Source organism: Pteronotus mesoamericanus, unplaced genomic scaffold, assembly GCF_021234165.1.
Source record: "Pteronotus mesoamericanus isolate MK-2021 breed Mesoamerican mustached bat unplaced genomic scaffold, CSHL_Meso_final scaffold_507, whole genome shotgun sequence".
Lineage (NCBI taxonomy): Eukaryota > Metazoa > Chordata > Mammalia > Chiroptera > Mormoopidae > Pteronotus > Pteronotus mesoamericanus.
The window spans coordinates 10,996,781-11,013,801 of record NW_026555319.1 but is presented as its reverse complement, the minus strand read 5'-3'; the positions used below and the strand labels follow the sequence as shown (position 1 = coordinate 11,013,801).

General features: G+C 39.2%; 1 protein-coding gene across 1 annotated transcript in view; it reads left to right on the top strand.

Moving 5' to 3' along the window:
- Positions 1-17,021, top strand: part of SPPL3 (signal peptide peptidase like 3) — a 78,419-nt gene that overhangs the window by 20,970 nt on the left and 40,428 nt on the right. The window contains exon 2 of the mRNA XM_054594181.1: positions 16,467-16,544. Coding sequence (XP_054450156.1) covers positions 16,467-16,544 — 78 coding nt within the window. The remainder of the gene's footprint in view (positions 1-16,466; positions 16,545-17,021) is intronic.

The window sequence follows — 17,021 nt, the reverse complement described above, 5'->3', positions numbered from 1 at the left end:
GGTCCTTTTTTGTCTCTTGTTACAGCCTTTGTTTTAAAGTCTATTTTGTCTGATACAAGTATTGCTGCCCCAGTTTTTCTTTTTCCCCCCAATAAAATATCTTTATCCATCCCTTTACTTTCAGATTGTGTGTCTTTTGATCTGGAGTCTCTTAACATCATATGTAAGGGTCTTGTTTTGTTATTCTTTCAGCCACTGAATGTCTTTTGATTGAAAAATTTAATCCATGTGCGCTAGAAGTAATTGTTGATAGAGTTGTATTTATCCTATTTGATTATTCATATTTTTTATCTTTTTTTCTTCTTAAGACCCTTTAATTTTTTTTTTGTAATACTAGTTTGGTGATGAACTCCTTTAGTTTTTTCTTGTCTCTTTATCATTTCATTCTAAATGATAGCTTTGCTGGGTAGAATAATCTTGGTTGGAGGTCCTTGCTTTTCATCACTTTGAATATTTTGTGACAGTCCTTTCCGGTCTGCAAAGCTTTTTCTGAGAAATCAGCTAGTAGTCTTATAGGAGCTCTTTTATAGCTTTTCTCTTGCTGCTTTTAATATTCTTTCTTTGTCATTAACCTTTTCATTTTAATTAGGAGGTATCTTGGTGTGGGCCTCTCTGGAGTCATCTTGTTTGGGACCCTCAGTGCTTTTCAACTTGTATGTCTATTATGTTCACCAGGTTAGGGAAATTTTCCATCATTACTTTTTTCACATAGATTTTCAATTCCTTGTTCTCTCTCTTCTGTCATTCCCATGATGCAGATGTTGGTACACTTGGTACTGTCCTACAGGTCGCTTAAATTATCCTCATTTGTAAATTCTCTTTTCTTTTTGCTCTTATGATTGGGATATTTCTGCTTCCTTATTTTACAAATCATTGGTTTGTTCTTCTGCTTTATTTATTCTACTGTTGATTCCCTGTGATTCTTCATTTATTTCTGACTGGTTCTTTTTTGTTTTCTTATCTCCATTTTTATGTTTCCCATCTCTTTGTTGAAGTTCTCACTACGTTTATCTACTCGTCTCTTCATAGAGCATCCTTATAACCAGTGTTTTGAACTCTGCATCTGGTAGATTTCTTGTCTTCATTTTGTTTAGTTATTTTTCTGGAGCTTTGCTCTGTTCTCTTATTTGGGACATGTTCCTTTGTCTCCTTATTTTGGCTGATGCCCTGTATCTGTCTCTGTGTATTAGGCAGAGCTACTGTGTCTCCCAGGCTTGGTGGAGTAGCCTCTTGTAGTAGGTGTTCTGTAGGGCCTGGTGCCGCAGCCTCTCCAGTCACTCAAGCTGGACACTTCAGGTATGCAGTTATGTCCTCTGCCCTCTCTGAACTGTGTGCACCCTCCTGTTGTAGTTGAGCCTTGATTGTTGTTGGCACATCAGTGGGAGGGGTTTACCACCCAGGCCAATCAGCTTTAAGGACTAGTGGTAAATGCTGTGGAAGATCTCTTGTGCAGGCGTCGACCACACAGAGCAGAACTCACTTTAGTGGGGCTCTGGTGCTCAGTGAGTCCACCCCTTGAGTGTATTGGTCATGGAGGTGGTTAGTTGGTGGTTGGGCTTGGTCTGAAGCTGTCCACCTGGTGTACAGGCTTTGGGACCTCCTGGAAGGTGCAAGCCAGGGTCAGCCCCCACCTGTACCCTGCCAGGGGTCACTCACCATGAGCTACAAAAGCCATGCGCAGATGGCTGCTACTTGTGTTGGGCTTGGGGGTGCCTGGGGAGGCCAAGCTGTGAACCGAAGCTGGCTGCCACTAGTGCCGGGCCTGGGGCCACTTAGCAAGAAGTATTGAGCACACTGAGGCCAGAAGCTGCTTGTTTGAGAAATTTTAGGCAGGTCCATAGTGTGAGCCAAGGCAGGCCATTGTATGGAATGACCATTGGAAAATGCTTAGGTGGGCCCAAAATTTGGATGGGGCAGGGTCTCAGAATCACCAGGGCAGGGCAGACAGCGTTAGCCAGGGTGACGGAGACTCAAACGTGGCTCCTGTCCGCTCTGTGTGGGGAGAGCTCAGCGAAGGAACAGTGACTTCTGCCAGCACTTTTGTCTGGAGAATTGTCCTTGCTAGACAATTCAGTTCCTCCCCATTTATCTCTGTCATCTTTTCAAGCTGTTGCCCCAGTGCTGGAGCTCTGCGCAAGTGAGTCCAAGTCCAGTCCATGCGGGCTCTTTCAGAGGAACCTGTGGGACGCCAGCAGCCCTCCCCTCACAGAGCCACAATCCCTGCTGGTTTTTACTGCCAGAAGTTAAGGGGATGTCTTTGGGCGCTGGAACCCTGGGCTGGGGGACTCGGTGTGGGGCCGGGACCCTTCGCTTCCCAGATATCTGAACCTCTGTAGTTCAGGTAATCTCTCCCAGTTTTTAACCTCCACAGGTGGACGTGGGACCAGCTTGTTTCAGAAGCATATCTACCCCTCCTACCAGTCTCACCTTGATTTCTTCTTCTTTTAAAATATTTTATTTTTTAGAAAGAGGGGAAGGGAGGGAGAAAGAGAGACTTCAATGTGCGAGAGAAACATCAGTTGGCCACCTCTCACACACCCCCAATGGAGGCACTGGCCTGCAACCCAGGCATGTGCCGTGACCGGGAATCAAACCAGTGACCCTTTGGTTCACAGGACAATGCCCAACCCACTGAGGGACGTCAGTCAGGGCACCTTGGTTTCTTTGTATATCCTTAGCTATATATAGGCCTCTTCAGCTAGATTTCAGGCAGTTCTCAATGAAGACTGTCCTGTAGTGCAGTTGTAATTTCGATGTGGTCATGGGAGGGTGTGAGTACTGCGTTTACCACCTCCACCATTTTGACTTAAATCTGCACTCAAGGAATTTAGCTTAATTTACATGGATGAACAAACTGCGGCAGTTTTTCTTTACTCTTTCAAGGAAAATATGTAACTTGATCTTTTGTTCCACATTCTCCTGTAACATAAAGGTTTCAGGAATCTTATAATAACGAAAAACTGACTTGGGGAGGAAACAGCCCCCATGTTTTGCATGTATGTAATCTATTCTTTTCACTTAAAAGTGCATAGCAGAGAAAACCGATGAAGAATAAACATTTGGACAGTTCAAAACCACTGTTGTTTTTTTTTGATAGCTTTGAGATATAATGCACATACCATAAACTCATTCTTGCGTAGTATACAGTTCTGTGTTACTTGTGCAGCCATCATCGCTGTCTGACCCTTCCCCTCAGAAGCCAAAAGCACTAGAGGTCACTCTTCATTCCTTTATTCCCAGCCCTAAGCAACTATTGTTCTGCTTTCTCTGTTGATTTGCCTCTCCTGACGTGTCATATAAATGAAATTTTACAATATATAGCCTTATATATCTGACTCTTTCATTTAACATAATGTTGTCAAGGTTTATTCATATTGTAGCATGTATCAGTACTTCATTCCTTTTTATGGCCTTTTTAGTTCATTATGTGGATATGCTACAGCTTATCTATGCCTCAGCGGTGGACACTGGATTTTTTCCACTTTTGAATTACTATGAATAATGCTGCTATGAACATCTGTGTTCTTTTTTGGTTTTTTGCATGTTTTTGAACATGTGTTTTCAAGTCTCCTGATTTGGAATAGAATTGCTCCATTTTACATTTAAGGGGAGTTGAGGAAATCTCATGAGGTTTTTTGAGTCTGCCAACTTTCTTGAAATGATGGCTGTGTATTTTGGTAATGCCTTTAATTCCAATTTCACATTTGCTCCTTGATTACTCTAAGAATTTTATTAGTTGAATTTTTCAATGCAAATAATAGACCATAAAGCCCAGTGGTTTAAGTATCAATAATAAGGAAGAGTTTTCAGGACTGAAAAGTCCAGATAGCACTGGTTTCAGGCAAGAGTTCCCTGATGGCTTAAACAGAAGTTCCAGTCCAATGTTACTGGTCCTGCGTGATCTGCCTTGGATTGTATGCTCGTCTTTGGTCAGGATTTGGGATAAGCTAGAGCTGGGAATGGGTCCAGTCCAAGGCAGGGCTCTGCCAGGAAACAGAGGAAGCGTGTGTACTGAAGACTACCCAGCAGGGGCCCGTTGCAGAGCCACACTTCTCTTTCTGTAGTGCCAATAGGAGAAAATAAATGTATATATATATTCACCGCACTTGAGTCTGTGTCTGATAACCTACTGAATTCAGAAAGCCTGTTTTTCTTTTCTCCTGGTAATCCTTTGGGGATTAATTAAATGTCACATACCTTAGTATACTGCCTAAATATTTGTCACTCGAACCAAATTTTAGGTACTTGGTGATTGCTTCTTTCTAAGATTGATACACTGTCTCCTATTTTTATGAATGTTATCTTAAGTACTAACTTCATATGTATAAAATAGGAATAACAATAATGATGACTTTATCATAGGGTTATTTTGAGTATTAAATGAGCTAGTTTTCTTAAAGCACTTAACACAACATTCTGCATACATTAAATGGTCAGTTAAACTAAGCAGCTGCAATTTTAGAAATTTACAATTTGAGATTTCAGATGGTTGGCGGTATGAAGGCAAGTCCTGCTGATTTTTATGTTTTGACCTGTGCTGAGTAGTTTCCTAGGAATTAGACTAGCCCTGAGATGTTATGTCAGTGGAGAATTTTGGTTTCTAGGTGACAGTACTGCAGTAGGAAACAGGACTGGCTCTTCCTTCAGAGAAAAAAGCTTTCAGTGGGAATCCATAGTAGCTTCCTCAGCTCTCAACTCTCAGCTGTTCAGGAAAAATGAAACCAAAGATCAAATGCTGAGTGTGGAAATGTACCCTCTTTTTTGCGGGGGTGGGGGGTTGGTAAAGATTTTTATTTTTTACAAGTTTTTATTGTTGTTCTATTGCAGTTGTCCCAGTTTCCCCCCCTTTTCCCCTCCTCTGCCCAGCCCATGACTGTGACCCATGACATGGACATGGACAACAGTGTGGGGATTGACTCCGCCCTCATATTTTCACTGTCAGCGAATGAGGCCATTCCAGCATAGAGTCTAGGCTCTGTGAGATGAGACTTGAAGGAGGGGGAACTGGGATAGAGCTTTTAAAGTCAAGACAGCAGAGCATCTCAGTTCCACTTTTAGGAACACAGAGTGTCTGGATGTTGCTGATGGCTGGTGCTTTTGGGCTTGTTGATTAGGTAAGCATTAGTCTCTATGGAGTGGTCTGGGTCCAGAGGATTCTGCCTTGGGAGGTGACTCTCAGCTGTCTCTGCTGCACATACGAGGCACCAGAACTGGGATTTTGGTGCCCCATTTGGTGCCCACCACTGTTATCAGGCCAGGGGGTCATATTCATGGAAATTTTGACTCTTGTTCCTCCTTCATTTCCTTTGCTCAGTGTGTCATGAGGTCTCATTGGTTTTTCTTTCAAAATATAGTTAATAACTGTATTAACTCCTCTGTTTCCATTTCTTATTAGCCTAGGCTTTATTACCTCATGCCTACAGGAATATTGTTTGGTCTCCGTGAGCCCAGTCTCTTCTGCACCTTCCGCCTACACTGAGTAGTTTTACCTGATTGATTTTTCAAAAATACCGGATCATTTTTATGATTTTACTCCACTAATAAAAGTAGTGATTCTAGATGAGAGTAAAACGCCAGCAGATAAAGCCCTACAGACAAACCCAGAATCCTGGTCCACCGATTTTTAACCTACTCACTAAACAGCGTAACCTTTCAATTAGTCTCTGTAATGCTGTTGAGATGAGAGACCTGGTCCTGTTGATGCTATTCTGTGTACCTGGGCCCTCTTCCCAGAGAGTTAAGATTGTAACTTGGTACTCCTCTTGGATTTTTCTCCCCTTCAGACTCTTTTTCCCCCTCTCACAAACCAAATTCCTTTAAGATCCTCAATAAGTAAATGCAATTTAATATTTTATAACCCTCAGAAAATATTACTCCTGAATATTTCAGGTCTTTTTTATAGCATATTAGTTCACTGAATTGGGGACTTTTCTGACAGCTTCCTTTTCAGTGTATTACAGTCTTTTTTTCAACCTAAAACACTAATTGACTTGATTACAGTATAAATTTTCAGTTGCTACTTTAATAAAACATTATTTTGGATTTAACAAATGAAAAATTTGTGAAAAAATATTTTTGATCAAACTGCTCTTGAACTCTCTTCTTTTTAAAAATGAGTTGAAGCCCTGACTGGTGGCTCAGTTGGTTGGATGTTGGATTCCCGGTCAGGACACATGCCTGGGGTGCATGTTCAGTCCCCAGTCGGGGCGTGTGCAAGAGCAGCCATTCGATGTTTCTCTCATGTTGATGTTTCTCTCCTCGTTCTCCCTCCCTTCCCCTGTCTAAAATCAATAAGCATATCCTCGGGTGAGGATAAAAAAAAGACAAGTTTAAAATCCCCCCCCCTTTTCCACCTGCCCATTTGTGAAAGGCCAACTCTTCCCCCTGCTCTTTCCCTGTAGATTTCAACCAAAACAATGTAAGGCAACAGATTGAATGCACAAGCAAATATGAGAATTGGGCTACATTCTATTTAAGACAGAAGTTAAAGAGGTTTGCAAAAAATGTAAAGGAACACTTCTCACCTCACTAAATTCTTTTGTGTTTTGGAAAATAGCTACTTTCCTTTAAAATTGTTATCTATGTTCACATGTAATGGTTTTATTTTGTTTAAATGAATTTGTGGATAAATATCATACCTCTAACCCCAAGGAACAAAAGCTCTATAGAGGTCTTCTCTTTTAAGGGTGTAAGTAGTCTCAAGACCAAGAAGTTTACAAAATGCTGGTCTAGGGCGGTGTCTGTGCAGTGCTGGAATAGGAGTTGCTTGGCTTGTGGGGTGGACAAGAATGCTTTCATTGTATAGCTGGAAGGCTGACACATAGAACACATTATAGAACAGTAGTCTCTGTGTCTCACTTTGGCATGATTTTTAGCAGGATGTGTGTTATAAGCACTTGCTGGTAAAGCAGCTAGAAATAGATATTTGATTTTAGAGCAGTTACTAAAATCCAGCATGGTTCTAAAAATTTTAGGGTGTGGAATCAATAATGTTATGTATGTGAGAAATTTCTGGTAGTTCTTTGCTTTGTTCTATTAAAGCTTGGGGGAATGTATTGGGTTGGCCAAAAAGTTTGCATGCTTTTTTCCATAAGATGGCTCTGGTAGCGCTTAGTTGTCTTTAATGTCATTCGAAACAATTTGGTTAGATGGTATTTGACAGCTGTCCTATCTGTATGTATTACAAAAACCACATTAAAATTGGTGAAATTTTTGTGTAGCCATTTTAATATTGAAGATGGGAGAAAATACGCAATATTTTTGGCATAGTATGCTTTTATTCAAGAAAGGTAAAAATGCAACTGAAATGCAAAAAAAGATTTGTGCAGTGTATAAAGAAGGTGCTGTGACTGATCAAACTTGTCAAAAGTGGTTTGTGAAGTTTCATGCTGGAGATTTCTCTCTGGACAATGTGCTCCATGGTCAAGTAGACCAGTTGAAATTGATAGTGATCAAATTGAGACATTGAGAACAATCAGCTTTATACCACACAGGAGATAGCTGACATACTCAAAATATCCAAACAGTGAAGTTATTGGTGAAAATGAAAAATGTGTCTTATTTTATGGAAAAAACTAAATAGACTTTTTGGCCAACCCAATAGTTAAAGAATTAGTGCTTTTTGTAATGACTGTATAAAATATTTCAACTGAACTGGTAACCTGTGGTAATATATCACTTAGTAAAGTCTTCAAATCTGTTTTAGTACGTTGGGCTAACCTGATTTTGGCATGGTCTCAAATGCACGTATTTAGTTTCCTGTGGCATTTTAGTAAGAATTCCTTTATTTTGGAGTGTAGCGTTGTTCTCTTTTTAATGTGCACCTAGAATATCTGGAAGCACACACCTCAGTAGGAGAGCCTGAGAGAAGACACATTTCTGTTGATCCTTTGAGCCAGGAATGTAGGATAGGGAAGATGCTGTGAGATCTGGGCTTTGATTTTCTACAGTTGGCCAGATTATGTACCTTCTGTCTTGGAATACCTTTCCCTTCCTGCCTGCCTTATTCTGGTGTTACCCCAGAGCCCAGATCCCAGTTCTATAGTAAAATGCTAGGATCTCTGTTTACTTCCAATGTGTTGATGAATCTTCAGTTCTCTCTGTGGGCAAACAGAATAGAGGTATGGGCAAGGCCCTTTTCACCATCATCATTAGCAGGGAAAAGCTTTAGACATTTTTGAAATAGCTGTATGCTTATTTTTATGGGCTTGTAGAGGGAAGAAAAGAGCCTGGTGGGTTGGGCCCGAGGACTGGCCAAATTTTTAAAAAATTTCCCTGGGTTGCCCTGGCTGGTGTGGCTCAGTGGATTGAGTGCTGGCCTGCAAACTGAAAGTTCCATTCCCAGTTAGGGCACGTGCCTGGGTTGCATGCCAGGTCCCCAGTTGGGGGCGCCCAAGAACCAACTGATGGGTGTTTCTCTAGCACACTGATACTTCTCTCCCTCTCTTTTCCTTTCTCTAAAAATAAATAAAATCTTTAAAAAATTTCCCTGGGGCTGTTAAACCAAGCAGGGACTGTACCCCTGTAATGGCTTACCTTTATCTATTTCTGCAGGTACAATGTAGGTTTTACATAAATCACTTTTAAGTCTGTAAATATTGGGTGATGAAAGAAGAAAATTAATGACAGTTTTCAGTAGCCTGAGAACACTGTCATCTTTGTTAGTGCTAATGACATGCCAGTAATCAGCCAGTTGAAAGACAGTTATTTTTGAAAGGATATTTCCGGTAATATCTGTATTTTTTGGAAGAAGAACACAATGGAAAAACCTAGAATCTTGAAAATAAAAGTTAGTTGGGCCTTTATGTTCATCTAGGCCAACAGAATTTTCCAGAAACTAGAAAGATGGACAGGCTTGCCCAGGGAAGATCAATTGGCTAGTTACAGTATATTTAAAGATAGGAACTAAACCTCCTGACTCCAGGTCTGTCTAGTTTGGGGCAGTTGATGAACTTATTTTGGGAGACTCTGGAGTTAGGCTGTCTATGTTCAGAACTGTATCTGGCTCCTGATCTCAAAAATGGTGATACTCACACAAGTCCACAATTCTCCAAACCAGCAACTCTGCAGACTCAGAATATTTCTTCTCTTCATTTGGAAGCAAACCTGACATAAACTGATAGGAGGCTATTTATAATCTTCATTTATCTTCCCTAGTATGACAATTTATATGCTTCACTATAGAAATACTAATATTTGATTATAAAGTACTGCTCCAGATGCAAATGGGGTGTTTTTCTTTGTTAAATGCAAAAAAAAAAAATTGAATTCTGAAACACATTTATTCTCAAGGTAAATTTTCGGATAAGGGGTTGTGGACGTTAGGCCTTAACCTCATAGAATGGTTGTAAAAATCAAATGTTCAGTAAAACATTATTGTTGCTGTTGCCACCAATAAAAACCACTCCAGTTTTGTTTTGTTTTGTTTTGTTTTCATTTATTTATTTTTAGAGAGACGGGAAGAGAGGGAGAGAAACGTCAAGCAGTTGCCTGTTGCACACCCCTAACCCAGGACCTGGCCTGAAACCCAGGCATGTGTGCTGACTGGGAATCTCACTGGTGATGCCCAGCCCACTGAGCGACACCAGTCAGGGCTTAGCACTCCAGTTTTTGAAATATAACATGATTATCTACAGTTGATCGGTGCGCCTCACTGGGCTTCGGGGCCAGTCCCCTCCCCATCATGCGTGCAATGGAAAATTCACATGTGACTTGCCGTCATTCCTCAGTATCCACAGGAGATTAGTTCCAGGACCTCATACTGATACCAAAATCCACAAATGATAAGTCCCTTATATAAAATAGCATGCAGCATTACATACACACAACAATACATGGTGGGTTCCCAACCATTGATTGAAAATATGTACTCTTTTTGATCTGTCAGTTGACTCTACAGATTTGCAACCCATGGATACAGTCGACTGTGCATTTACTGAAAAATACCTGTGTATAAGTGGACATGCACCGTTCACACCTGTGTTCAAGAGTCTACTGTCTACAGGTGTGTATGTCAGTGCAATCACTAGAACTTTATGCAGTGATGGAAATGTTCTTTATCTGATCATCAGTACAGTAGCCACCAGGTATTGAACACTTGAAATTCAACTAGCGCAACTAAGAAACTGAATTTTTAATTTTACTTAATTTAAATAGGCACATGGGACTAGTGGCTGCCCTGTTGGACAGCATAGCTCTATAATTCATTTGAATTCATGTTCCATTTAGATTTGACCTTTGCTCTTTTTGTAATTATCTTTTTCTGTTGATTAATATACAATATGACCCAGCAGATTATTTATTGGCTAATTAACACAACTAATGTGAGAGAAAGAACTAGTGTTTCTAAGTACATCTGACGCTTATCATCAGCTTGTAATAAATTCTTCCTTCTGTTTCCAGGGCTTTTAAAAGATGTAATAGTAAAGTGTATGTATTTCTGGTTTAACTTGACACAGGGAACCTGTAATGAAATCAACTTAAGTGATTCATAGAATATAATGCATCTATGCCAGTAAGCCCCTAAACTTAGAGAATTTTAAGTGGCAGAAAGTTCCGCTTGTAAATTTTTCTCAAAGAAAAACTATGTTATAAAGTTGTTTGAGGATAGCAAAATATTCTTACCCGTTTGATGTTAGTAATGAAATGTGCTCATAAGTTCACATTTGTTAAACAAGTGTTATTTTCCAAAAATGCTTTTTATATACACATTTAAAATGTAATATTATTTACAATATTTTAATAATTCCTGTTGCCTAGAAAGGGGTTGTTAGAGTACCTCTCCCAAAGTACAAGGTGTAGTTCTTTCTAATATTATTTTCATGGGAGGTTTGAATGTTCAGTATCATGATATGCACATTATCTTTATCTGTGGGATTCCTTGGTTTGCCTTTGATAAAAAGACAATAGAAATGTTCTTGTCTTCTCTAAATTTATTTGTTTCTGTTGAAGTTAGATACCAACAATCTACCCTCCTAATTCAGAAAGTTAGGTGAAAAAGTGTGAAACATTGGTAGATACTGCTATTATTAATACAGACATGAGACTTACTAGACAATGTTTGTGTTCAAGTTGTGTTCATTGAATCTAGATCTCTCTCTATATTTAAGAAAAGAGTGCATTCTATATTGTGAAGTCCTTCCATGTCTTAATTTTATAGCAAAAGGCCAATAAGGCAAGGCAATAGAAAAGAATAGTTCCTGACACATAGTTAAAAAGAGCAAGTTATAGAAAAACAGTTGTGTTTTCATTTTTTTTTGCGGTGTACATTCTATACACACAGTTTATGTGGTAGGATGTGTATACCCAGTTATAAACAGAGCCTGCACCTAGGAAATAGGAGTGCAGAGAGAGGAGGCACTTGTACTTTTGCTTTATATTATTTGCTGTGTGAATGTTTACAATGAACCTAATTGTTTTCGGAATTTTTTAAAAAATGAAAATTGATAGTGATTTAATTTTTTTAATGTTCTGTATTTTCTAAGAAATATTTTTTTTGTTACAAGGTTTTTTGTAGAAATTCTATAATGGTAGTTAGAATTGAAAATATATGAAAATCCAAGTAATACCATGAAATAAGTTCTAACTTCTAATTATGTAATAATTCATACAGTTTGCATTAGGAGTCAGTTTTAAACTTACTTTGTTGTATAGATTTACTTGAAAAATAAAACCAAAAACACCTGTTTAGTCTAAAAGAAACTATTAAAACATCAGAGCATTGTTTTTCTGAAATGATGCCTCTAGTTCTGCAGCGGGTATCATGCTTACTGCCAGGATATGGAGATGAGAGTCCTGGTAGCCCTAATCAACCTCTTCATAAGGCATTTTGCGCGCAGTCAAGCCTTCACCTTGAAAAACAAACTGAAGAAAGTTCATGACTACAGGATGGTCAGCCACAGAGACTGTCACGTGTACAGAGGATCTATTAAAGAGGAGGAACTGGTTTCACAAAAATTCAGCCCAGACGTTTAGAAGTCCTAAGCCATGAGTCTACATGGTCTCCACTGATTTGAAGCATAAACACTAGTATTAGACCTTAAGACACCGAATTTGGGGAGGTAGTGACACTATACATTAGAATAGAAAGGGTACACCAGCTGGAGTTCCTGGGGGGGGGGGGTTGCAGGGGGCAAGCTGCTTATGTTTTTTATAGCTCTGTAGCCTGGAAAAAATTTTAATTGCTTTTCAAAATGCCTACTAGCCCTTAACCATATGAAAAGCTGTTCCATCTTTAATTAATTTTATTTTTTAAATTATATCAGAAAATTAATGTAAATGAAAATCATATTGAGATACCAATTTTCACCTGTCACATTGTTAAAAATTCAAAAGTTGGACAGTGCTCGCTGTTGACGAGACTTCGGAAAACTAGAAGTCCGACCCATTTCTGGTGAGAGTGTGGAGCGATTCGGCCTCTGCGGAGGGCGGCTGGGCAGCCCCTTTCAGATTGCCAGTGCGTTGTCTCTTCGGTCCCGCAATCTCAATTTTAAGGGACTTAATTCTACAAAGATATGTAATTGTATGTGGGCAATGCAGGTAAATTTAGAGGGGTTGTTTTTGGGTTTTTTTATAGAATTGCTTGTTATGGAATTTCTAGAAACAGTCACAGTGCCCATCTAAAAGAGATTTGTTTTTTAAATAAACCATGGCGTACCCACACAATGGAATATTATGCAAATGTTTGAATAAAAAAAGTTTTTCCACATATTGTTACAGGAAGTTGTCTAGGCTACATTGTAAATGTCAGGGTTGGGGGAGTACAGAGCTGTGTGTTTAATACTCTACCTTTGTAATAAGAATGGTGAGAAATTATATACTTATATATTTACTCCAGAAGACTGTAAAGAAACTAGTAAAAGTGGTAGTTGGTTAAAGAGGATGAGGTGTTGAGACTTCTCAGTGTGTACCTTTTTATATATTTTTAATTTTTGTACCATGTGGAATATATCACCTACTCCAGAAAAAATTTTTTTAATCCTCCTCTGAGGATATATTTTCACTAATTTTAAAGAGAGAGGAAACGGGGGAGCGGGGTGGAGGGTGAGAGAGAAAACATCCATCAGCTGCCTCCCCATACACGCTCTGACCAGGGATCAAACCTGCAACCTTTTGGTATATGGACAATGCTAACCAACTGAGCCACCCAGCCAGGGCCCAAATTTGTTTTTTTGTTTTTTTGTTTTTGTTTTTGTTTTTTTTAATTTAAGAAAGTGTTTCTTCTAAACAGAGGTCATTTGTTTTCAGATTTTAGAAAGACACTTGCAAAGAATATGTCAGCAAGAAAAATATAAATTGGATCAATTTTCCTAGGACATGAAATGTACTGTCTCAGGTATCTCTTGGTGGATAAGCCCTGTCTTCTACATCATCTACACACATTCCTTTATTCACCTACTGCTTATGCTTTTATTTATTTTTTTAAAAAATTTAATTGAACTTATTGAGGTGACATTGGTTAATAAAATCACACAGGTTTCATGTGTACAGCTCTATAATACATCATCTGTATATTGCATTGTGTGTTCACCACCCAAAGTCTCTTTCCGCTCATGCTTTTAATTATTTCACCATCTGAAAAACTGCCATGAAAAAAGGTTTTGCTTTTTGCTTTTTTAACCTTTTTATTATGCAAGTTTTTTAAAAAAGAAAGAATATAATGAACTTCCATGCACCTATATTTCTAGCTTCAATACTTAAAAACAATTTTACCCTTTTTTATTGCATCTATCCGATACTCTCACCCTCTCTTGCCCTCCCTCCCGGAATATTTTAAAGCAAACCTTAAGTCGTATCACTTCAGTTATATATCTCTAATAACTAAAGATCAAAAAAATGACATGATCCACCTCGACACCTTATCATGACATTTATTATGTATCCTGTTTTTTAGACAAATTGAAGGAAATGTCTCCTCCTCTATATTCATTATTCTTTCCCTCTTCCTTGGGATCATTTCCAGTCATACAAAAAAAGGAGGTTGAGTATCTCCTGCGTTTAAAAAACCCTAAAACCTCCCTTATCCTTACATTTCCCTCCAGCGGCCATTCTCTTCCCTGTACTATTCAAACACCTGTCTATCTCCATTTCCTTAACTTGAACTTCTTAGCCAATGCCAGTCTGACTCCCAGCCCTATCACTAAGTCTGTTTTTGCTAAGGTTACCAGTGACTTACACATTAAGTAAAGTCAGTAGACACTGTAGTTTTCATTATACTTGACCTCTCAGCAGTCTTAAACACAAGTGACTTCTCTTTTATAATACAAACAATGAATGTTGAGTATGTACAGTGTTCAGCTCTTTATATGATCTCGTTTAATTCTTTAACAGCTCCTTGAAATAGAAGTTGTCATTATCCCCATTGTACAGATGATGCAGGAGCTTAGAGAGGTTAGGCAACTAGGTCCATCTCCTAGTAAGGAGTAGATCAAGGGTTTAAATCCAGACATTATCCAGTCCTGCTGCCTCTTTGAAACACTCTCATCACTCAGCCTTCTATCCTGGTTTTCTTCCTCCTTCTTTGTTTCAGTTTGGTTTTCTTTGCAGCTCCTTCTACCTGACCTTTAAGTTTGGAGGTTTCTTAGGTTTTATCCTGGGTTCTCTTTTCCCCGCTGCTAGGCAGTCTTACCCACACTTACGGCTTCAGTTACCACACAGAAGGCGTTGAGCTCCCAATATATGAGGGTAGGGAAAACTCCCCAAAAAACAAGCCGAAATTTATTTATAAAAAATTGTGTGTTTATTCTTACATGTATAAACTTCAGTCATTTTCAGAGTACTCCCTAATGGTGCAATACACCTATCATGACATTTTCCCCACTGCTCAAAACAATTTTTGAACTTAATGGATTTTGATGCCTTTTAGTTTTCCGGCCAGTTTTTTGTTTCACCTCTTCCACATGGGCAAAATGTTTCCCTTTGAGGATTTTTTCCATCTGGGGAAACAGCAAAGAAAAAAAGTCCCTCGGGGTGAGATTGGGTGAATAGGGAGGGTGGGGCATGGGGTCATGCCGTTTTTGGTCAAGAACTGCTGAACACTCCGGGCAGTGTGGGCAGGTGCACTTGTAAATCCCCCATCATGAACAAACGCGGAGAGTCTTCAAAAAAAATTCACTGAAGCTTAGCACAGCCTCTGACAACACCAGCTGGCACACTGATACAGATGGGTTCCTGGAACACTCACCTAGCTGGGAAGCTGGTACTACAAGGGGCCTGCTCTCTAGAACAGAATTCTGGAGGGTTTTTGGGGGCCCCCCTCACATATCTCATAGCTTAGAGCTGCTTCCGGTCTCTAGACCCAGATATCCAACTGTCTCAACACCTCTGAAACCTAATTTCTAACCTCCAACCATCCACCTGCTGCTCAGCGGAAACCCGGGGGGGACCTCTCCTACCTCCCATAAACAATTACCACGTCTTACTTAACTTACCGTGTCTCTCCTTCATCTACCTCCCTAAGGAAAACACCCCCAGGTCTTGGTTAGGAGCTACCTAATACACTTTCTTACAGTATCCTGTAATTGTCTTTCTCCCCTTTAAAACACTTTTCACGCTCATATTCACTTACTTATGTTAACTTTTTTTTTTTTAATTCCTTAGAATGAAATCTTATTACTTGTTTTGAAAAGACATTAGGCAGGGACCAAGACAATCTTATTTTTATGTCCCCAGTGGCTAGCAGAGCATGTGTCTGGCACAGAGGCATCATTAAATATATGCTGAAATGAAAAGAACAAAAATTTATTTAGGAAAATCCCTAACAAACAATAATGGGTAGTGATTTCTGATAGTCAGGCCATGGAAGGGAGCTAAGGAATTGGCAGTAGGATTGAGAGAATTAAGGGAGTTGAGGGTGTGAAAGTTGCAGGACTCGCTGTTAAAGGTGGGAAGAGAAGGGATGTCAAGGATGCAGGAGGTCTCTAGCTTTGACAGCTGAGGGAATCATGATACCATTCCTTGAGAAGATCAGGTATGAAAGGAAGAACAATGACTTTAGTTATAGACCTGTTGACCGTGAAGAACTTCTTGTGGGACCCCAGGATAGAAAGAACCATTAGGCAGTTATAAGAATGGAAATGGAATTCAGGGGGGAGAGAGAGGTTTTACCTTGTCACGAGTAAAACCAGTAAAAGACTATTGGTAATTGAAGTGTAAACTGATAAAAGTTTGATCACTCAAGACTTTTTATCATTGGTACAGAATTGGTAGATATTAGGTATGATGTCATAAGCATATATTGTATGTCATACAGAAATGGAATTTTTAAATTAATATTCAGCATCCTGTGAATGTTAACTAATAATAGCTGTGAAAACCAATATATCTCATTTTAATTGTTTTGTTAATACTAATTTATACCTTTTTTCATATTACAGATGAAATAAAAACTTAGTGGGGTTTGGATCTTCATGAGACTGTAAATTCCATGAGGACTTGCTGATGTGATTTTTTTCCTCTTATTTCTCTAGGGCCTATTCCCTGGTGGATTCCAGTCAAGTGTCTACATTTCTGATTTCCATTTTGCTGATAGTCTATGGTAGTTTCAGGTAAGATGCTCTCAGAGTGGGATTAATTTCAGTTGGAGGTGTTCGCGAAAATGTTAGTACCAAAATGTACTGCTTTGTGAAGGGAAACATGAGTTTGACAGGAATTGAATTAGAATGGGATAATTCTGATATTTATTCTTTAATTTGGCTGCTGTTAGAACACTTCTTGGTTTTGGTTATGTGACTCTGGCAGTTGTTTTTAAAAGATTTTATTTATTTTTAGAGAGGGAAAGGGAGGGAGAAAATAGGGAGAGAAACATCAGTGTGTGAGCAATCCATCAATTGGTATTTCTCATGCCCCCCACTGGGGACCTGGCCTGCAACCCAGGCACATGCCCTGACTGGGAATCGAACTGGCAATCTTGATTCACAGGCCAGCATTCAGTCCACTGAACCACACCAGCCAGTGTGACTTTGGCATTTTAATGTAAACATACGAACACGAATTGCTTAAATTCTGGCTCTTAAAATCATGAC